The sequence below is a fragment of the Dama dama genome, chromosome X (assembly GCF_033118175.1).
Source record: "Dama dama isolate Ldn47 chromosome X, ASM3311817v1, whole genome shotgun sequence".
In the NCBI taxonomy this organism is placed as follows: Eukaryota; Metazoa; Chordata; class Mammalia; order Artiodactyla; family Cervidae; genus Dama; species Dama dama.
Window position 1 is genome coordinate 14,911,574 of NC_083714.1, and position 22,463 is coordinate 14,934,036.

General features: G+C 42.0%; 1 protein-coding gene across 1 annotated transcript; it reads right to left on the reverse strand.

Moving 5' to 3' along the window:
• Positions 1–3,522: 3,522 nt before the first annotated feature.
• Positions 3,523–21,462, reverse strand: CAPN6 (calpain 6). Its single transcript, XM_061137059.1, has 12 exons — positions 21,298–21,462; positions 11,613–11,744; positions 10,343–10,551; positions 9,636–9,828; positions 8,887–9,080; positions 8,554–8,631; positions 8,259–8,445; positions 6,243–6,365; positions 5,845–6,047; positions 5,151–5,272; positions 4,263–4,399; positions 3,523–3,705 (listed from the first exon to the last, which is right to left on the reverse strand). The coding sequence occupies exons 1-12, from the start codon at positions 21,460–21,462 to the stop codon at positions 3,523–3,525; spliced, it is 1,926 nt and encodes a 641-aa protein (XP_060993042.1).
• Between the last annotated feature and the right edge of the window lie 1,001 nt (positions 21,463–22,463).

The window sequence follows — 22,463 nt, forward strand, 5'->3', positions numbered from 1 at the left end:
CAGATGAAGGAAAAACTAAGAGAATTCATCAACAGCTCTAAAAGAAATGCTACAGAGAGTTCTTCAGGGTGAATATAAATTATACTAAAGAGAATCTTGGAACTTTGGGAGTAAAGAAGTGAAACAAAAATGGTAAATATAAAATACTATTTCCCCCCCCCCCATTAAGTTCTTTAAAATATGTAGGCCTGTTGAAAGCAAAATATTGTAACATTGTCTGGAGGAATTTTTAATGTATTCAGATATAATATGTATGAAACTTTGAAGGATTAGAGAGGGATGGTAAAGTGTTATAATGCTTTATTTCTTAAAAATTTATTTATACTAAAATTCAGTTGAGTTTTGAGAAATGCAGACAATTGAGTAGGCTTCCCAGTTGGTGCTAGTAGTAAAGAACCTGGCTGACAATGCAGGAGACCTAACAGAAGGGTTCCATCCTTGAGTGGGGAAGATCCCCTGGAGGAAGGCATGGCAAGACACTGCAGTATTCTTGCCTGGAGAATCCTATGGGCAGAAGAGCCTGGCGGGTTATGGCCCATAGCGTCACAAAGAGTCAGACAAGACTGAAGCAACTTAGCACGCACATAGACAGTTGTGTAACCAACTCGACAATTGATACACAAAGTTTCAGAATAATGAACCAAATCATTACTCCCCAAATGACCCTCAGGTTACTTTGTATTCCTTTCCTCTCTCCTGTTCCCACCTCCCCAGGCAACCAATGAGAAATTTTACATCACTATAGAGTAGTCTGTATTTTTGAGATTTTATGTGAATAGAACCAGGCAGGATACACCCTTTTCCCCCCTTACTTCTTTCACCCAATGTTATTATTTTGAAAGTCATTTATGTTGTTATCCAATATATATTGATACATGTTCGTGCACTGGATTTATTCTGGGAAGACCAAGTCGACTGATATTATATACGTGCATACCTAAGTGTACACATGAGTTTGTAAATTAGAGAGGTAAAGATTCTGAGAGAAACATTTGGTGTGCTATTTGCACACTTCTTAGTATGGTATTATGGATACACAGGTGGTAATACAGATGTAGGGAAGATGTTACCACTTTCTGGGGACAGCATACTTCCATTGAACAGCTCAAGCTTTAGGCATCAAATGGACATTATTATCTGATTAATAATCATTATATGATTACTGACCAGAAACCTTGAGTTGTTATTTATTTATGTGTTATTTAGCCTCTCTGTTATAAGTGTGATGTTTTATCCTCTCTGTTCCTTCATGTCATTTTTGAAAAACAGAGACAATGACAACACTTCATATGTTTAAGTGAATTCAGATGAGTTCTCATTTCTAAAGCATTGTACATGGAGTCTGACACATTGCAGGCAATCAAAAAAATGTTAGTTCTTTTTCTTTTCTACCTTTTTGTTTGGGAAAAAATTTCTCATTCTTAAAAAATGGTAGAGCATTTGAATTTAAGCATGATATCATAGTGCCATCTGGTGACTATAGAGAGCTATTACCTTATCTGTATTGGATACTTCATTTCTGACAAAGTTCAACCGCTTCAAAATATCCTGGACTTAGGAATTCATCTCTAGTGTGTCTGGGTTAGTGTTGCAAGGACAGGGAATGAGGACTGTGCTTGAGGACAGTCCTGTGGAGGTTGGAAATGCCTCCTTTGTGTGGGCATCCTCTCCTGTCAGGAGGCAGAGCTCAAGGAATAAGGAATTTTCTTCACAGCCTACCCTAAAATGGGCAGAGGACAACTTGAGTGTGGTAGGAAGTGTGTGAAGTCTTGAATGACCTGGCCCCTGTAATTTTGGCCTTGAGCCTAATCTCAGAGGGGTTTCAAAACCATGTAACCCCGGACACCACACAAATATCCCCACTAGAAAAGGAAACCCCTTCTCCAATCTACCAGCCCCCACCCCCACCTGGATGAATAGAGCCAAGGCTTCTACATTCATCAGACTCGTGCCTGGGCTCAGGTTATACCAAGTACCCCTTCCCTCACTCCACCCCCCACCCCTTGAACAGCTCCCAAGCGAGTCTTTGCAGATGGCCACTCTTGTCATCTCTCCGGTGCCGCCAAATCAAGTCAAGACTGATCAATTAATTAAATGTGAACTTTATTGTGCTTTGGATTATGTAAGACAGTGTGGTGGAGGCAGTGGAGAAGATAGATTGAAAAACATGGTAGGAAAGAGTGAGCTAAAAATCATCTACAAAATAATTTTTTAAATGATTGCGTGCTGAACTAGACTAAGAGCTACAGCTATGTCATTGTATTCATTATTGCGGAAGCATTGAGATATTCTAGGATTTGGAGGTTAGAGGATGGGGAGAGGCTTCATGGAGGATGTGGCATTTATGCTGGGCCTTGAAGGAGGGGTAAAATGTTGATAGATGAGGTGGAGGGAAGAACATTTCAGAGAAAATTCTGTAGAAGGACTGGAAAAAAAACAAGAGGGCAAACAAACACCCCCAGGGAGTGACACTTCCCAACTGGGAAGCCTGAGGGGGCTCAAGCCCCCAGATGGGGTCTTCAGTACCAATGATATTAGAAGGCACAGGGCAACGGGCTTGTTTGTAAACCTAGCAGCAGCAGGAGGTTTCACATTGCAGTCAGGGGCCCCAAACTGGCTGAACTACACCTGGATGGACTCTTTCATCCTTTCATCCTGTGTGGTCCTTATTCATCCTTCCTCTTGCCCACTGACTGCCTGAACGGTAGTTCGTGCGCGCCCACGTGCACGTGTGTGAGTGTAGGTGTGTGTGGATGGGTGGGGGACCGAGGCTTTGTCTCCCACTGCAGCTTCTTCCACTTTTCCCTCTTGTGGCACACAGCTGGTTTCCGTGGAGCTGGAGCTCGGGCCCTTTCCACTGTCTGAGCCTCAGGGAACTCTAGCTCTTGATTAAGCACCTAGGAAACTTCCTCAACATGAAGATAAAACCTACTGTGGGGGGTGACTTGGATTAGGGCAGGACTACTCTTTCCAGAGGTGGAGACTGATGGTGGTGTTGACTGATGGTGGTGGTAGTGATGGCGGTAAGGGCTGGGGACATATGAACAGACACTGGCTGCTGTGTAAAATGCTGCTGGGACTGCTGTAGTGTTCAGTCAGGAGCCGGGATGTCAGGCTAGACCTGCTTGGCCTCGATCACCCCTCCCCCTTCCTCAACATGCCCTACAGGGGAGACATATGGGGAACCCGAAAACGGCAATGACACTGGTAGAGTATCCAGGCTGATGTTGTCCTGCTCGACTCTCACCCCCGGAAGCCCCAGAGATCTTTTTTCTTGGCCAACATCTGTCTAATCTCCAGATGGGACTGTCACCTCCCCCTGTCCAGCTGCTGGAGGTAAATAGGTTATGTAGCTACTTATGCTACTCAGATCAAGAGGTATAGGGAATTTATCAGAAGAAAAGGAAAGTTAATTACTGTGAATTTCTCTCTCAAAAGATTAGGAATCCCAGATAAAATCTAGCATCTGACAGAAAATGAAAGGATGGAAGAGCTCTGTCAGGCTTCCCTGGAACTGGACATTTAGAGCTCAGTGAGGTCATCGCTCGAAATAACCTTGAAGCTGATGTGGCCTTGTTTCACTTTGGCGGTTGGGCCACCCTTCTTACGCAGGTACAGGGACTTTAGTTCACGGCAGTCACTGGGGTCAGCATCCAGGGTAACCTGGCCCAAGAACTGATCACGGAACTTGCGCTTGTTCCATACCTGGAGAGACAAGTGAACAGAGTGAAGGTGAGTAACCCTCTGTGACACTGAACTCTGTCCCTGTGGACCCAATGCTGGACTTAGAAAGGGCTATTTAAAAACCAAAGACTTTTTCCTAATACCACTCTGAGTAGGGGAAAAGTACCTCAAAGAGCAGAGATGAAAAGCAGAGTTCAGGATCAAACTTGGCAGCTGGTCAGAAGCAGTAAGTCAAGGGAACACAGCCAAACCATAGTGATCTATCCTGACCTAGTAGGTTGAGGGCCATGTGAACTGGCATATGCTTCCCTACATGGGAATTTGCTGCGCCTGTGTTAACATGTGAATCTGACAGCATGTGGGTTTCTGCCCACAATTAAATATGTGGAGGAGAAGACAGTTAGGATGGACATTCATAAGGAAGTCAGTGATTGTGCCTGGTGGGAGGTATCTGAGTACAAAACAAATAACCCAAAATAACCCTTGCTCTGTATCCCAGTCATCTGTGATGCAGTTGGAATCATTTAGTATCTAGTAGTGAATAGGAGCCACTCTGTGGGTCCCTGTTCACATCTTACCTGCACTATAATAGGAATGTCAGTGGTCCTTCTGTAGAAAATGGCCTGGGTGTCAAAAATGGCATGAACGGTGTTCTTTTGGACAGGAGAACGGACTTCTTCCTTTCCACACTTGATGATCAAATATGGGTTTACAGCTGGAACAAAGTAACCGTTATTTTGAATGCGGTGATGAAAAGTCCTCTTCCTGGATAGTTAAAATGATCTCACTAAGTCTACTCAGGGATTTTTAGCATAACACCTGATTAGTAGAATGACCTAGGACTTTGGTGTCTACTTTCCTTTTCTTTTCTATATTTTATAGAAGGATATAAAAATGAATACTAGATAGGCCTTGCCCAAAGACACTTATATCCCATTTTCTCCTTTTTAATTGAAGTGTAATTGATTTACAACATAGTGTTAATTTCTACTATATAGCAAAGTGATTCAGTTTTATATATATATATAGCCAAAATGTTTGTTTGGGTTTTCTGTAAGATGTGGAAAAGCCCAAACAAGCTTTTCTGTCAATCCTTTATATATATATACATATGCATATATATAAATATATCCTTTAAATATATATACATATATATAATATATGCAATATATAATGCTTTAAATATATATGTGTGTTTATATATTTTATGTATACAACATATATACATTATTTTTAACTATTCTTTTTGATTATAGTTTATCACAGGATATTGAATATAGTTCCCTGTGCTATACAGTAAGACCTTGTTTACCTATATCCCATTTTCCTAACTTGGTTGACAGACACTCTGACTTTTCTACACTGAAAATACCACTGGAGAGACTCATCTGTGACCATCTTTCCTAATCATATATGCAATAAGTGAAACTGCATTTTGCTTTCCCAGATACCCCTGCATTTCTTACTTTCATTGGCATACTTCTTCTCCAGGCCCTCAGCGCTATGCACCGTGATCTGGGTGACAACCTTGGGGTAGCCACGAGCCAGATTCCAGCAGGACATCTTCGGCATGTCCATAGTCAGCTCCCTGGAACATCAAAAGGAAGACACGTCATCCACGATGAATGCCCTTTGATGAGGAGAAAGGCTAGCCAAAGCAGACCTCGTTGTTGAAAAACATGAAATGCCAAGGGGCCTAGCCCATTCCTCCCCAGACATGGCTTATATTTTATGGGTATGTTTTCCTTTCCCCTTGCTTTAAGACCCAGAAGATAAATATCAGAGTAGGCAGGGCTGGGGTGAAAAGGTAGCTTTGGTGACCCAGCATTCAGAACGTAAGAGAGACGCAATGAGGAGGGCCAGCTGTTTAAGAGAAGAGTCAGCCAGAGAACAGACGATAAAATATAAGCGGAAAAACTTAGGCTATAGGCCCATTCTCCTTAAATGGCAGCTCAGAGCATTGAAGCCCAGACCTCCGCGGGGAATTCCTCACAAACCACCCCTCTTTGAGACATGGTTCTCCTGCCATCATTTCAGTTAAATCTGACTTGCACAACTTGGCCCTCTGAGTATCCATCTAGGGGGAGAGGGCCAATGGGGTTAGGACTTGGAGGCAAAGCCCAGAATAGGAGTTGGCAGGGCTGGCCAAGGAAACAGCACCTGAGCTGGACAGGCACTTCACAGAAGATTCTCAGGAGGAACTCGCTGGTACGACCATGCTGGAACATGGTTGGGACCAGCACGTAGTTGCCCTTCTTCAGGTATTTGCTCAGAAACACAGTGCGTGTGTCGATGTAAGTGGAGGTCCCGGCACGCTCCTGAATGTAGAGGTGGTGGAGGCGGAATTTACGGTTCAATTCCACCTGGAAATGCAAGAGAAGGAAATGCTCCATTGCACTCATATCATAGTTTTTTTTTTTTTTTTTTTTGGTTTTGGAAGATTCTAGGTCCTCTTACTAGCTTCATCCCGCCACCTTGCTTAATTCCCTTAACCCCAAGGCATTCTAATTTTGATGCTGTTTGCCATTACCGTCTCTGCTCCAAAGGCCCATTCTTACCTTGAAGAGCTCAAAGCCGATGATGTAATTGTCAGGTCTTCCCATGCGGCGGTAAGTGCGCATGTCCTTTTGCTGCAGAGACATGATGACCTTGTGCCCATCCTCTGGCACAGTGAAGATGTACTAGAGAAAAGAGGCCACCAAGGAGCTTAGTTAACGCTTCTGTTTCAGGTGGGTCAGCTCAAATGTCAGGGTGGAAAACTCTACCTTTTGAAGCAGAGACTTGGGTTATGTTCTGGGCTTTGCCACTGACCAGACAATGAGAATTTGGATAATTCATTGACTTGCTAACTGTGGATTCTAATGTTTGTTTTTCCCTATGGCATTCAGCATGTGTTGAGAGACACAACTTCATGCCCAGGCCTCTAATTCCAAAGAGGTATGCTTTCTTTTAATAAACAATTGTTTAGGCTCTTGGTCTTTTTGTTCCCAATTATCCCCTTATTTTTTAAGTTGTACATAGGAAAAATCAAGAATCTATAAAGACAGAAAGCATTCTTGCTTGACTTAACCTGACACAGCAGCATTCCCCTAGGCTAGCCTCTTTTTGCCATCCCAGATGTGTGACTTGTGGGAGGGGTTGGATGCAGTTCCTTGGTGAATTGATACTCTGTTATCACTATTATAGGGAAGCTACAGGGCTGTGTTAGAGACTTTCCAAACATAATTTGGGGAATCATGCCATTGGGAAGTGAATCTAAAAGGCATCATATTTTTCTCTCTGCCTCTGTCTCTGTCTCTCTCTCTTTTTCTGTTTCTGTCTCTGTTTCTGTGTGTATATGTGTGTGTGTGTGTGTGTGTGTGTGTCTTTCTCTCCCTCCTAGAAAGAAACAGGAAACAGATGCAAAATCATAGGTTCACAAGGCCCCACAGATCTATCCTGTGAAGACACTTAAACAGTGAAGCCAAAAAAAGCCCATTTCACCAGTTTGGTATATTGCCTGACAATTAAAGCATTTCCAGGGTTGTAAATGAAGGGAGGTGGTAATAGGAGCTTTCATCTCTTTAGGGACAATTAAGGTAGAAGGAAAGGAGAAAAGTATGAGTTAAATCAGCCCACCAACTTTATTATCTTTCAAAATGGCTGCCAATGAGGTTCATGGAAAGAAAACACCCATGGCTAAGGCTGCAGTACACTCAGAATTCTTGTCTCCTGTGGGCTAGCTCATCAGCACATTTGTGGATCAAAGCATCAAGGTTATTACAGGTTCAGGCTTTGGATGTTTGTAAATTTTGCTTTGAGGTGTGCCTGGGCTTGACCTCTAATGTGTCACCTGGCATAGCACTGTAATGGGAGATGAATGGAATGGGTTCATTGATATGGTAGTGATTCAAATCCTGGGAATAATGACCTGGGATTCTAGATGAGAAAAGGGAGTCATAATGATGGGGTTCAGGAGAATCACCTGCCTGAGAAAGAGGACACATATAGTAAGTGTGCACCCCAGGGAGCAATTAGGCAGTAAGATATAAAAAAGAATTGAGAAAGCATCAAAGAGCAGATACTCTCTCTCCAATGTGGGGCCATCACAAGGTAGCAGGGCATGTCAAAGCATACCCAGCAATATAGTCAAGAGAGAGGCAGCCAGAGGAGGTGGCTTGGATTTGATAATGTTGCCAAATCACATATCTGCAAAGAGACACAGTCTACTGTGCTTTACAAGCATCTGAGCCCATCCGTCTTCATCTTGGTTAATGAATATTACACAATAGTGGCCAGTGGGAGAACTGATGTCAAAGAAACATTCCAAGGTGAGACCTGGCTTCCTATTGCCTTGATAGTGAAAAGTGCAAGTGTTGGTTGCTCAGTCGTGTCTGACTGTTTGCAACCCCTGTCCATGGAATTCTCTAGGCAAGAATATTGGAGTGGGTTGCCACTCCCTTTTCCAGGGGATCTTCATGACCCAGAGATTGAACCCAGGTCTCCTGCATTGTAGGCAGATTCTTTACTCTCTGAACCACCAGGGAAGCCCTATTGCCTTGATAACTTGAAGACAAAAAGAATTTGGTTCAAACCTGGGGGTTCTGCAGGAAGGTGTCACGGTTGTTATAGCAACCTCCTGAACGATTCATTAGGGGATCATCGTTCACAGTCCAGCATCCCACCACCGACTCCAGCTCCTTGGGGCCAAAAACTGGGTTGTTCACATTGCGGCAGACATTGAGTTCATGGAAGTTGCGGCAAAAGTCCTCCAGGCTCATCCTGAATGGATGGAGTGCAGGAGAGAGAAATGAAGATGGTACTTAATACCTACCCCTGCAGTTCCATGTGAAAGCCTCAATTCTCTTAGCACAGAAAACTTCTCCTCACCAAAACTCTCCATCATCAGACATAACAATCCCCAGGTTCTTGCGATCTGCTGCAGTCAGTTGTTGCCACTCTTCAGAACTAAAGGCAAATGAACAAAGGGATAAGCCAGTATGTTTGCCATTGACTTCCTACAGGAAGCAGGATGCCAAAGGAACAGAATGCATGAGGATTGGGACAGCTTTGTTTCACTGTCAGCTGAGTCACAGACTCCATGCCCGAGAAGGACCCACAGATGTCACTAAGCATTGACAGCCCCTTAACAACCTGAGGGATGGGATTGGGAGAAGGTATAGGGTTTGGGGGATGCCGCCATCAAAGTGAAAAGCCACTCACATCTCACTCCAGGGCCCACTCCATTCCTGTCTTCCCAAGGGGTTCCTCAGACGAATCAGGTACAGCTTCTCAGTACTGAAGACTTCCACAAGTCTTTCTCCAAGGCGGATCTTGCGAATATCAGTCATGGTGTAAGTATGGCCCTTCAGCAGACCCCAATCAGTTTCAACTTCTTGTTCCTCCTGGTCAGGAAACTGAGAACAAAAACACATACATAAGGGCACAAGAATTGGGAGAGCCAAGGCTTGGCTCCTCCTCTTCCTTGATTGGTTTACACCAGTATGGTTGAAACTAGTTCTCTTATGTAAATGGAAATTTGTTCCTGCTGCCTAACTTGACACAAAGCAAGCCAAGGAAAAGAAGCAAAGAATTTAATATAACAACTCAAACAATACAAATGACCCATCATAGTACATTGATATGAAGAGCATCAAAATTTCGTGGGACTGGTTAATTCTTTGAGCAAACAGCTATAACATCCACATTCAGGAGCAGAGGTAGGAGGAATAATTTAGCAGAGGCTATTTATATCTGCTTGAATGCTGCATGGCCAGGTTGGAATGACTGGTACAAAAGGGTGATACGTTAAATATCCTTAGCCTCTGCACCAGGGCTCAGTGTCTCTTGTTAGCTTTCTGAGTTTCACAGTGGCTTGTCTTGGATCTCCAGGGTTAGGGTCATATTCCACACTAAAAGTCATGGTTTCCTCCACCAAAAGTGAGTAAAGAGTGGTTTTGATGAGTACAAACCTCAATGGAGCAACAGATCAGACCTCCTTTGGTAAATGTTTTGTACAGTTCTTTAAACAGCTTGTACTTCTCCTCAACAAGATCAGAGTATCTTCCCTTCTGCATGTCAACAGTTTCAGCCAATGTGCCAGTGAAGTCCACAATGATATCACTGGTGGTCAGACCATCAAGGGCTTCATAACAGCCAAGGAGCCTAGGGGAAAATATGCAAAGTTACCTTTGTAAAATTATTTCTCCAGGTCTAGGACATCTTGTTCCCTCAAAAGCAGAACACTCCTTGTACAGTCAGTCCTTACCAGCTAGCTTTTCTCTAGGCACAGAAGAAGAGAGATTTTGAGACCATAGTCATATTTCTAGGCTTAGGCTATGTTGATCTAAGTCCATGAATGAAACTTCTTTCCATCAGTAAATATTAGACAAGGAGGAAACCTGAGGCCATAATGTCATGTGATCCTTAGATTAGCCTCAGAAAGGGGGCCCTTTCTGAGGGAGCAGGTAGGGGTTTAATGGAAATTGGAACAGCTTATTTCTTTCTCATCTAGAATTATGGAGAGCCAGTCCCAGGTCCAGAGCAATGCCTTGGATCTGCCTGACATCCCACCCAAAGCTAAGCTGGGAGAGCATGAGTATGAGTTCCCAAGGATGAATATGACCTTCCTTCCCTTGTGTAGCCTGACCACTGACTAATCAACCCCCCGCCTCCTTACTTGGCATAAGCTTTTTCCAACAGAGCATTCCAAAACTCATTCATGGAGGTGGAGAAGGAGAACACAAGATCTCCGTTGATGGTGGGCAGCAAGTCATCAATCACCACCTCAGTCCATTCTCCAAAATGCCAGAACCGGAAGTAAAATATCCCAGCATATTTATCTAGTTTTCGAGGGTCCCATTCCTGTTCCTTATGGTTGGGGATTGTCTGGAAACATAAGCACATTCAATCAGTCAATTTTTATTCACCAGACCATATCCAGATATTGAGATTACAGTTGACTTGTGGAAAATCCATGGGGCAACAGAAAGCACACCAAATACATTTGGCTTGGGTCTAAGTTAGGAAGTCCCTGGTAGGGCATTTCCGCCCCCCCAACAGTTTTTGCTTCCCCAGTTCAGTTTTGCTGAGAATAGTATTACCTTGCCCTGAATACACATAGGATCATGGAGGGCAGCAAGTTATGGCTTAAATTATTTCCCACAGATAATCTACAAAGTCGATCATGAGAAACTGTCTACATGATCATATTTATGGTTGCATATTCAGCCCTATAAACAAGGCATTTTAAAAACCAAAAGTAATTCAAAACACAAGGCCCCCTGTGCTTTTAGAGGTCCACATTAGAGAGTTCGTGCAGATTCTATAGATGATAGATTTTATTCACACCTTGAATAAAATTACATTTTGGAAAGTCTCCTTTTAAAATTCAATTACACTTTCAGCTTCTAAAATTGTTTTTCTGAAGAAAATGCTCTACCTTTGTCCCAAATCAACACTTCATTGCCTTGAACTCTGCCTAAATGCCATAGGAATTTTTGTACTCTTAATAATTTATTAGAACCTTTTCAAGGATATATTTCCATCTTTCTCACCTTTTCTTTTATTCATATCTGTCAGTGACTTCCTGGATCCCAGTGAGTTTTTTTTTACCCCATTAGGTACAGAGAGTGTAAGTATGCAGAGCTACTGAGTCAAAGTACTGCAAGTGAACAAAAGATCAACTAATAATGTGTGACAAAGCAAATAGAGCAAAATGTTAACGGTAGAACGCAGGTGAGTAAATGGCTGTTGACTGTAAAAATCATTCAACTTTCTGTATTTGTGAAACTTGTCATAATAAAATGGAGGAAAATCACCTCCAATCGTGAATACTTCTGACTTCAAGAATTAAGCAAGCTAAGAAAGTTACAAGCTGACTTTTCCTAAACTTACTAAAGAAGACAAGAAGGTAGAAGCCAAGTGAGGTCCTGAAGAAGGGAGAATACCTTTGTCCAGTGACACTCCTGAACAGCCAAACAGGAAAACGCAGAGATCATTGGCTTGTGCCCCAGTCTCCCTTGGGTCAGCTGGTGGTTGCTGATGTTGCCCACAATCAGACGAGGGTCATCGCAGATGTCCTGTGGATACAACAATTGGTTCTAAGATTCTGAGATGTGTTCCCTGTCAGACAGTGTGAGCTCAGCTGCGCAGGACAGACCTCACAGATGAGGTAAGATCAAAAGATGACCAGAATTTCCACGGGTGGGAGAAAGGGAAGGTTGTGGGGTTGTGAGAACAAACAGAAAGCAGTAGATCATCAAGCCACAGGAAAAGGATCATGTGACAGGGTGGAAGGAGAAGGTGAGAATGAGACAGGATGAAATGTGCTAGTGCCCTCAGACATAGTTTTTGCAGCAGCAGCCAGTTGTAAAGAGGAGAGCAAGGGATTAGCACATTACATTTTGATCCTATTTGTCAGGATGAGATTTCCTGAAGAGCCTGTACTTGGAAGGATGATTGCATTTAAAAGACAAGGTCTGATGGAGATGGACATTAATACTTCTCCCTCTCTAGGAAAATGAGTTAGGGGACCTTATATATGAAACCCATTCCTAATAAAAAGCAAAGGCAACAGTGTTCTCCATGGCAACTAGATTTCCCTACCTCCTTGGATGAATACAGATGGCAGCAGCACTAATAGCAGATGGTAATAGACTGTTCTGAGGAGCACTTCAACAGACACTCTTTTTCCCCAGTGGATGTTCCAAGGGATGCTGACAGACTGGCTGCAGCATTTGTTACGGGTGTATGTGTGTCTTTCCCTAATATATCATTAGCTGTGCCATTCCCACCGCAAGGAGGAAAATGAGGCCCAAATAATACAATTACAACACAAAGTAATAGAGGCATTTTCAAAGTATAGCCAGTGCCTGAAGGAAAGATCCCCAAGTTTCCCTGGTGGGAGGTGGAATAATTTGAAAAGTAGTGGCAATGCTCAGGTTGAAGCCTTAAGAATGACTAGAGTTAGCAATTGGACACGGGAGTGGTAGGGAGGCATAATGAGTAGAGAGACAGCATGGACAGAGGCATAGCCACATACATGACACCATATAATTTAAGACACGTTTGCGTGATTCAGAGTATCAGCCCTTGGAGAGTTCAAAGGCAGGAAATACCAATGAAGTCTTGGGTAGATGGAGACAGTTTCGTGGAGGAGGCCTTTGGCCAGTACCTTGACATTCTGCTTACCCAGCAGAAATAAACCCTAGTCTCAAATGGAAAGAAAATCTAGACATATGTCCTTTAAAAAATTATTAAATAGACATCTATATTTTTCTGGTTCTCAAAACTCTTTTTTTAATGGACATAATTCTCTTTGATGAAGGGTCTGGTCTACAGAATGAAACATTCCATATATTCTTTAAAAGCCAAAATAACTCTGGAAAGGAACAGACATTCTGGGCAAGGACAAGACCAAACTGAAGATTAATTGGTCATCCTTTTGCCAAAAGGAGAGAGTTAGGTGGGTTGTCAACTTTGTATTTTCTGGTCTTTTTTTTTTTTTTAGGTGTCTCATCATTACTTTTTTGTCTTAGAAAAAGACAAATTTTTTTCATGAGTTGGGAACTGCCTGTTTTTTTCACTTATGGAGTATAGAGCAGGTGTGTTGGGTGAATTCAATTTTTATATTCTTTCTCTTCTGTTTGTTCCTTTGCCCTTTCTAAGATGAAATGAAACCCAATTTTTCCTTTCTGAGCTATGCATTACCATTTTATGTGGAGCAAGATGAAAAGTTATATTATGATTTCCTGGACTTAGATAATGCATCTAATAATTTCCTAGCATGAAAAATCAGTAATGTGAACACTGATATGTGGAAAAGTGTGCTTTTAGATTATTAAGGCAAATTACTTGCTAGTTTTGTGTGGAGTTATTAGTGGTTGTGGTCACATTAGTCTTGAATTTCCACAAGGCTTTCATTCATAGCAGGGATCTAGGCTCAGTAAACACTTTTGGCATGTCAACTTCTATTTAAGACCTAAAGGATCATATAAATAAACAGAGACATGGAAGCAGAACTCAAATAGAGGAACTGTATAATTATTCTCTTATTGACTAATCTGAAGGTGATTATTTTATATACAGTGTGTGTGTATGCATGTGTGTGTGTGTGTGAGAGAGAGAGAGAGAGAGCACATGCTTGTTTGTAAAGCTATGTGTAATCATGGAAGAATATATATTTGGGCAAAAAAAAAACTCACCTTATTTTCCATTCCCTCTCATAAACTGGCCCATGCCCCAGTTTTACTTCACCACTCTTCATACATGATGGATGGTTATTTAACAATGGGTTTAAAAAAATAAGTTAACAGTTCATAGACTGTCAAGCCTGAAAGGAGTTTAGAGACTATTTAGTCAACCTGTTTATTTTCAAATGAGGAAACAGGCTCAGAGAAGGAGAGTAACTCAACCCTCCTGGCATTCAGCTAGTTAGTAGACCTAGGAGTAAAGCTTTAGGTTCCTCACATACAGATAGAGAAGGAACCTCTAAACATCAACTAGTCCATCCTTTTTCCTTTAAGTTTATTAATGGCCACCATGTAAAGGATAATACTGTGTAGTTCTTCAAGGATGGAGATACAACCAGCTCTCTCAGTCATCCATCCCAGGGCTTTTTGTCTCTGCTTAATGCTCACCAAAAAGCTCCTCCTCATTCTGGAAGACTGGCTTAAGACATGTTTTAGCTTTTGGTTCCAGGCTAAATATAATATTACCAATGAGCTTTAATCTCCTCAACCTCATCCACTAAATATGAATCAAACTCTCACATATGTCAGCACCATGATGTGAAACATGGGAGAACATTTTTATCAAGCCACTTTTTTTTTTAACCTCTTTAAGGAAGTGAAAGACTAGAAACAGCTAAGGAGGTAGAAAGGGTAAAGGGTAATGAGCCAATGCAAATCTACAGCCAAGTGGACTTTTCGATGACAAATTTGGAAACAATGAAATGGCTTATTATTGCATTTTCCCCTAGATTTGGACAACTGGGTATAATTCCTGTGGGGGTAAGGAAGCAAAGCTGGAGAAATTTCCCTGTAAGTCAAAGCTGAGATGCAGAGTGCCGATGGGCCATTTCAGCCCAAGCTCTGCTGAAATGGTAGGGAGTGGAGTTGGAGGAGAGGTCACAGCTTACACAGTCACATATTTGGGTGGCTTGAGAAGTAAGGAAGATTGCTGAACCCCTAATTGTTCCCAGCTGTGTTGGCGTACTCAACATGATCCTGGAATTGGGCTGTTTGTCAAGGCAAATCACTTCTTAGTGGGAAAACATACAACTAGGAAGTCAAGCACCAAGAGTAAGTCCAGGAATGTTCTCTGCAGACCCCCATCCCAGAGCCAAAGCTTTCTACAAGCAAAGCAGCATCTCTAGGAAATATGTTGCCCTAGCTGAGCACTGAAAGACCCTCTCATTGTCCTCATCTCTCCCTTCCCAGACTCCTCGGGGTTGGGGGAGAAGGGGGCTTACCATTATGAGCCTTGGAGCCCCCCACACTCTATATGGCACTTACCACATCCACATCTTTAGTGATTTTTTTTTACACAGGTGAAATTTGCTGACAATAAACACTGAGGTCCAGGGTAAACCTCAAGAACCACAGTAAAGTGAAAGCCTGCCTAGAAAACCAGCAGCCAGAAGAACAGAGGCACTTTCAAAAGTGCTATGGGCTGTCTAGCAGTCCTGTGGGGCTGGGGTCAGTGTGGACACTTACAAGTGAGGCTGGCCCTGTAGTAGGTACATTACGAGTAAGTCCAGGATTCTAAGTCATCCTGAAAGGCCTAGGGTTGCCACTCAGGATCCTAGGGCTTTACCAGCTAGTTCAAGCAGTTATCTTATGCTTAGAAAATTGTACCATCTCCAGACACAACATGTAGGTGGACCTCCTCTCAGGGGCCAATGTTGGCCCCTCTGTTCAAGGAATCCACTTTCCTGGGGAGTTTTGCTTCTGTATGAAGATTTTATCATTGGTAAAACATTCTCTTCCTTCCTAATGCCTCCAAGGAAAATTCAATATGGATCTGTAGAATAATACCTTAAGTTCAACTTCCACTTTCAAACTGGACAAGCAAGTCAGTACAGAATTATCTTTTTTAAACCTTCAGACTACTTCAAAGAGATTCCAGGGGTAAATCCTAAACTGCTTTATTGGGAAAATTTGTGTATCTGCAATGGGATACAGTTTGGCAATAAAACGAAACAGGTACATGCTACAACATGGGTGTTCCTTCAAAATATTATGCTAATCAAAGAAGCGAGTTGCTTTTATGATTCCATTTTAAGGGAAATATCTGGAATTGGCAAATCTAGGAATGGGAAAAGAATGTTTTACCAACAGAAACCAAAAGTGGATTAGTGATTGCATGTGACTGGGAGTAGGAGGGGTTTATTCACTGCAAATGTACACAGGGATGTACAGGGATGTATTGGGATGATGCAACTAGTCTAAGCCTGGATTGTGGTGATGTTTACATAACTCTGTAAATTTTTAAAAAAATCATTGCTTTGATAAAATTGCTGAATTTTATGATATATAAATTATACTTTACTAAAGCTGTTAGTGTTTTTTTTAAATTCAGAATCTAAAATAAATAGGAAAGATGGTAAGAGCAAGGGCCTATTCAACTCCCTTTGATTGTGTCAACAGCTAAAAACACTTAGGACTATTCAGGTGAAGGGATGTGATTTCTGGGAAGAAAAAGGAATTCGTGAGTAGTCTAGGCCCAAACTATACTACAAAGGTATTACATTCAACTGGGCGTTGGAAATTTCTATTGGCACAGAGAGATATGTTTCCTCCTTTATTGGTCCCTCTTATGTAATCTGGGCTTCGCTGGTGGCTCAGTTGGTAAAGAATCTGTCTGCAATGTAGGAGACATAGGTTCAATCCTTAGGTTGAGAAGATCCCCCTGGAGAAGGAAATGGCAACCTACTCCAATATTCTTGCCTGGGAAATCCCCATGGGCAGAGGAGCCTGGTGGAGTATGGTCTATGGGGTTGCAAAATGGTCGTACATGACTTAGTGACTAAACCACCATCACCACCATATGTAATCTACCACCGAGGGTTGTGTATCCTGCTTTTAAAATCTCCTCTCAGCCTTTTCCTTCCATTCCTCCCACCTTTGCTTTAATACAGAACTTCATCAGCCTCTTCCCATACAAGGTAGTAAAATGGCCCCCAGGGAGGGTACTCCCTGGTGGAAGACCTGGGCAAGGTCAATGGTAGTGGAGGCTAAATTCAAAATTTGACCAGGAGAGCTAACAGATCTTGTGCAGGTGTTGTGCGTTCTCCCACACTGGCTGTGCAAGTCCCCACAAGGCCTTGCTCCATTTTAATCGGAGATTAGTTGAGTCTGACTCAAGGACATGATTGTAGTAGGGTGTGAGTCAGTCAGGAAAAAAAAGCCACAGGTGGGTTGGAGGGAAGAGTGGCTGGAGGGAGCTGGAGAAGAGACTTTCTGTGGGAATTTGGTGGTTAGATTTCAGCCTAAAAATCCTACCTGCCATTTTAGGATCACATGGTAACTCAGTAGAACTCAGCTCTTCAAATTTTCTAAGGTCCAGGAGATGGGAAAGCCCAGGAATACAGGTCTCAGGGAATATACCTGTGTACCCAGGAAGCAAGGCCAGTAGCTGGGGTCACTGGACCAATGGAGGCCTTAAGGAGAAGGATTTTCCTCTGGAGGATATGGGCCAATGAACTGGCATCGAACAACTGCAAAAACCTTCTCATAATCCTGGTCAATCTAAAGTGGCTCCTTAGGACATAGCAGAGAAGTGGCAAGTGGGAAAAAGAGGAGCTCAATCCTGCCCTAGGATGGTGGGGCTTGACTGCAGTTGGTTGGTTCAATTAGCAGCAATGTTTACAGACACAGAGGCTGTTCAACCCAGAAGGGGAAAGAGACAGAAAATATCAGGTTAATCGTGCTTCTTCCCTTTCAGAGTCTTCAGAAAATAACCCTGCTTGCCAATGAGGCAGTGAGTCCAACGACCCGTCGTGTCTTCCTGAGCCAATTTAAAGAGGCCCAGGGCTGTCTCTCAGCTTTCCTAATGGGAGGCCAGAGAACTTTGACGTGGTTCTTGACCACAGGCTTGGCCTCCACTCTGACTGGAAACTACTCTCCAGCTTTTTGAAGATTCAGATGGTGGTCCAGAGCCTTGTTTCTTCCCCTACTCCCCGCAAGAAGTCCCCTCCCCAACCACTTCAATCCACCATGATCTCCCCTTCTTCAAAACCCTATGTTGATTTACTGTCTGTATGCCTAAAATAGCATTTCCTCTATCCAGCATTAATTTATTATTTAACTCTTTGGTAGCTCAGTATCCATCTCTTCTACTATAATGGGAGTCCCTCATCTCAGATCTTGTCTGTATCTTGCATAGAGGCTGGCATAGAGTAAGTGCTACATAAATATTTCTCAATTGACTCTCCTTTTGGGCTGAATAAACACTAAGCTCAGAGTATGCTCTCAAAAGGGAGGGTATGGGTCAATTAATGGATGTGCAGCATCAACATGGTGAGGAGAAATGTGAGAACTCACTGGAGGGAAGCTATGTATTTTATCAAAAGACACACAAGCAAATCTATGTTCCCTACATGGCAGTGTGGTTGAGTAAAAACTAATACAGGCTTTGGAGTCAAACCTGGATTCAAATCCCAGCTTGTTAGCAGTCTAAACCTGGGAAAATTCTTACCTTCTTCCTGAGACACAGTTTCCTCATCAATAAAATGAACATAGTATCCACCTTTCTTTTTTACACTGGGAAAAAAAGAATTATATCAAAGTGGATTTTTAAATACCTACCTTGCTTTGCTGTTGTTGTTTAGTTGCTAAGTCATTTCCAGACATTTTGTGACCCCATGGACTGTAGCACACCAGGCTCCTCTGTCCAAGGGATTTCCCAGGCAAGAATACTAAAGTAGTTTGCATGTCCTCTCCAGGGGATCTTTCCAACCCAGGGATCGAACTTGTGTCTCCTGCATTGCAGGTGGAGTCTTTACCACTGAGCTACCAGGGAAGCACCTTGCTAAGCCATAGCAGATTAGTATGAAATTTTAAAAAATGTATAGAAAACCCCAAACACAGTATTTGGACAAATAGCAGACAAGCCCTAAATGCTGATTCCTTCTTCTACCATCCCCATTTCCCTTCTCTTTCTGACACTCCCTCACCTTCGAAGGAGTATCGCTTACCTCAGAGGCAAGATGGACGATTGCCATGGTTATTTAAGTTTTTTCCTTCAGTGCTAATCCATCTAGGACTCAATCCACAGAATTTGAAAGATGAAGGCAAAGGACAAAGGTCTGAGCCAAGACAGAGGGGGGAGGATGTGTCTAAAGATGGGCCAGTACAGGAAGCATTGCTGGCTTGGTTCACAACTGGGGAACGGCTTCATGTTGGCTTGTGATTTTATGGCCCATCAGATCCGCTGCCACCTCCTCCAGGACCTCACCCCCATCCATTATCCCTTCTTTCTTCTGAGTCTTTAACCTCTTCTACTTTACTATTTCCTCCTTAGCCTATAAATATGTTCAAGTCTGTCCTATTTGTAAAAGACACCCTCCCCTAGAAAACCTCCCTAAATTTCCTGCTTTCTTTTCAGCTACTTCTACCCTATTGACCTCCCTTTTTTCACAGCCAGTTATCAAAAAAGAGTGATGGTCCTGATTATCACCATCCAGAGTGGCTCTCAAACAGCATATTTCTATTTTCTCCATGTGTTTCGGGAGAAAAAACTTACCTCTCTCTATACTGAATTTGTGGCTAATGAATTCTGCTCATGTTTTCCAGATTTGTTGGTAGGTCAGTGATCTACAAGGGTGTCAATAACCAGAGGCATAGAACCCAGCAGGAGTGTAATCTTCCTTCTGATGGAGAGAACTTCTCCAAGTCATATTCTCAATGGCTATCATACTTTATGGGCAAAAACATGATATAGAAATGATATAGAAAAAGAATGATATAGAAAAGAATGATATAGAAAACAAGAAACTTAAAGTGATCCATGTGTCTTGGCACCCCCTGGTGGCAACCTACATAAAGTGAAGTAGGTCATGTAAGAATCCCTTTTAGGAGTTCAAGTTGTGGAAATTGACACTAAGGAGTGATAGCTTGTTCATTGAAGAAGGCAAATCTTGAGTTGCTGACTGAGATGGTTCCACAATAGTGCACAGACAGGTATAATCATGAAATAAGATCAAAAGGTCTTCAGGATAATGTGAAGGTCTATGAATTTGCATTTCATAACAACCCTAAGTGACCTGTATACCTGGTCACCCACTTTGGGAAGGAGCCCAGATTGAATATCTTTCTAACTTGGTAGACTCTTTAGATTTAACTAGGTTACTATTTATTCTCCAAATGCCTTCATCCTATCATTTTATACATTGACCTCCTGCTTACATAGGACTTTTGAAGAGATTCTGACACTTGCTTTAGAGATACCATCTACAGATGCTCCACAGAGAACCATAGCAACTATTAATAAGTGGTGAAAGAGCTACAATCTTACTTGGATCCCACATTGTTAATGGTGGGGGATGCAGATGACGATATCTAAAGAGCAGCAAAAAGCCTCCCTCCCCTAGTTCAAACTCCATCTTGTTCCTGTTGAGTTCATTTCATTTATGCTCACCATATAAAGAGGGAGGTGGGAGGGGGGATTGGGATGGAGAATACATGTAAATCCATGGCTGATTCATGTCAATGTATGACAAAAACCACTACAATATTGTAAAGTAATTAGCCTCCAACTAATAAAAATAAATGGAAAAAAAAAAAAAGAGTAAAGAAAAGGTAAACAATCTGCCTGCTATGCGGGAGACCCGGGTTCAGTCCCTGGGTTGGGAAGATCCCCTGGTGAAAGAAATGGCAATCCACTCCAGTATTCTTGCCTGAGGATCCCATAGACAGAGGAGCCTGGTGGGCTACAGTCCATGGGGTCACAAAGAGTCGAAAACGACTGAGTGACTAACAAGCCTGTATAAGGAGTTTTTTCCTTACTGGTCTGAGATTATCTTGAAGTTGCTCTGAGTGGTAACTCAGTAAAGAGATGAGAGTAGAGCTTTTTGAGTTACCATATTTACTCAAATGAACTTCCAAAAGAAAATAAGAACAGTATCTCTCTCTTTTGGTTCTTTCTAAATTACTAAATCTGATACAATGTGATTAAAATCCAAGATTCCTCATGTTAGAGTCAGAAGCCCAGATCCATAAAACTTCTCATTATAATGTTGTCTGCAGGGAATTTTTAGGGCAGTGAAAATATTCTAATACTATAGAATTATGGATGTATGTCACTATACATTTGTCCAAACCCTAGAATGTATACTAGGAGTGAACTCTAAGGTAAATAATGAACTATGTGTGATAATACTGTGTCAGTGTAAATTCACCAGTTGTAACAAAGGTACCACTCTGAGAGGTGGCATTTATATGGGAAATCTCTGCACCTTCCTCTTAATTTTGCTGTGCTCTAAAAACATAAAAAGGATACTATGCTATAAAAATTTAAGTTGTCTGCTAAATTGGTCTATATGCAGCGGGCTGTGTGAGTGAAATAGTGAACCAAGTAGAATTATGATGAAAGAGATCAAGAGGAAGACAGGAATTGAAACTACAAAGTTACCTGCGGGCGTTTCCATATCACCTTTCCAGGAAGCAGTCGGTTGTAGAAAAGTGAATCATTTTCAGGCAAAAAGGTTGGATCACAGAAAAGTCTACCATCCCTGATGCATTCCTGCTTCAGTTCCTGGTACTTCTGGTTTTTGAAGAACTTCAGAGGAGGACCCATAATGTCAAACTATGTCTAAAATGAGAAAATTGTTGTTATTGAGGGAAGAAGTTCTCAAGTTTTTGAAAGATTATCTGAGATTAGACCAACAGATATCATCCCAGTGATTTATTCCTGGATCTAGGCAACTTGAGTTTAGTTTTAAAGGAGAAGTCACCATTTTGAGGGAAAGAAGATCTCAGAACTCTGCAACAAATTAGTTAGTTTGGGGCTTGGGATAAGGCATCTAAATCATTTCCAGGTCTCAGTTTCCTCATCTGTCAAATGGGTTAATATGCACTTTAACAATTTTACTGGAAAAATAGATAATAAATGTCAAGATTGAGAGTTAAACACGAGTCATTATAATTTAAAGGGCAATCTTCCATTTTCCACTGGCAGAGACAAGTTCAACCACAGAACAATTCCAAATTTGAAGAGAAAGGGGAAGAAATAACTTTGCTATGTTCAGAATAATTTGGTGCCTTGAAGGGCCACACACGTGGTGCTTGAAGGAGAGAAACAGCCCCTTTCACTTCTAACAAGCCCTTTTACACAATTCCTTTCCTCTTATCTCTAAAGAGTTCTGCATTATTACTGGCCAGGGAGACTGACACAAGAAACAGAGCTCAGCAGATGGCCTCCAAAGACAAGGAAAGGTAGAAAGTTTGCATATGTCTTTCTTCTTAAAAGTCTAGTGTGCAATCATTTGCCTGCGATAAAATTCAAATTACAGACTAAAATTCAATCACACTAATTCGGTGGACTATAGATTCTTATTCCGTGGCAATACACTGTTGCTTTCTTTTCTGAAAAAAAATAATCATGGCTAAATAGAGAATCAATACAGTGGCTCTTTAGGCAATGTCTATCAGAGTGCCCCACACTCAGATGTCCCTAACAACTGGTTTTTATGAGGGTAATTTGAAAGGCAAATTTGATTTTAAATAGCAGGGTTTTTGATGCCTTTTCGTGATTCACAAAGACATATTTGTAGTGATTTTAATGATCCTCTTGTGACA

Excerpts from the sequence above, each read along its gene's own strand:
- CAPN6 (XM_061137059.1), bottom strand. The coding sequence starts at position 21,462 with ATGGGTCCTCCTCTGAAGTTCTTCAAAAACCAGAAGTACCAGGAACTG. Across the intron at positions 11,745-21,297 it reads TGATATGGAAACGCCCGCAG|GACATCTGCGATGACCCTCG; the intron begins GTAACTTTGTAG and ends TTGTATCCACAG. Across the intron at positions 6,366-8,258 it reads CCTTCCTGCAGAACCCCCAG|TACATCTTCACTGTGCCAGA; the intron begins GTTTGAACCAAA and ends TCTTTTCTCTAG.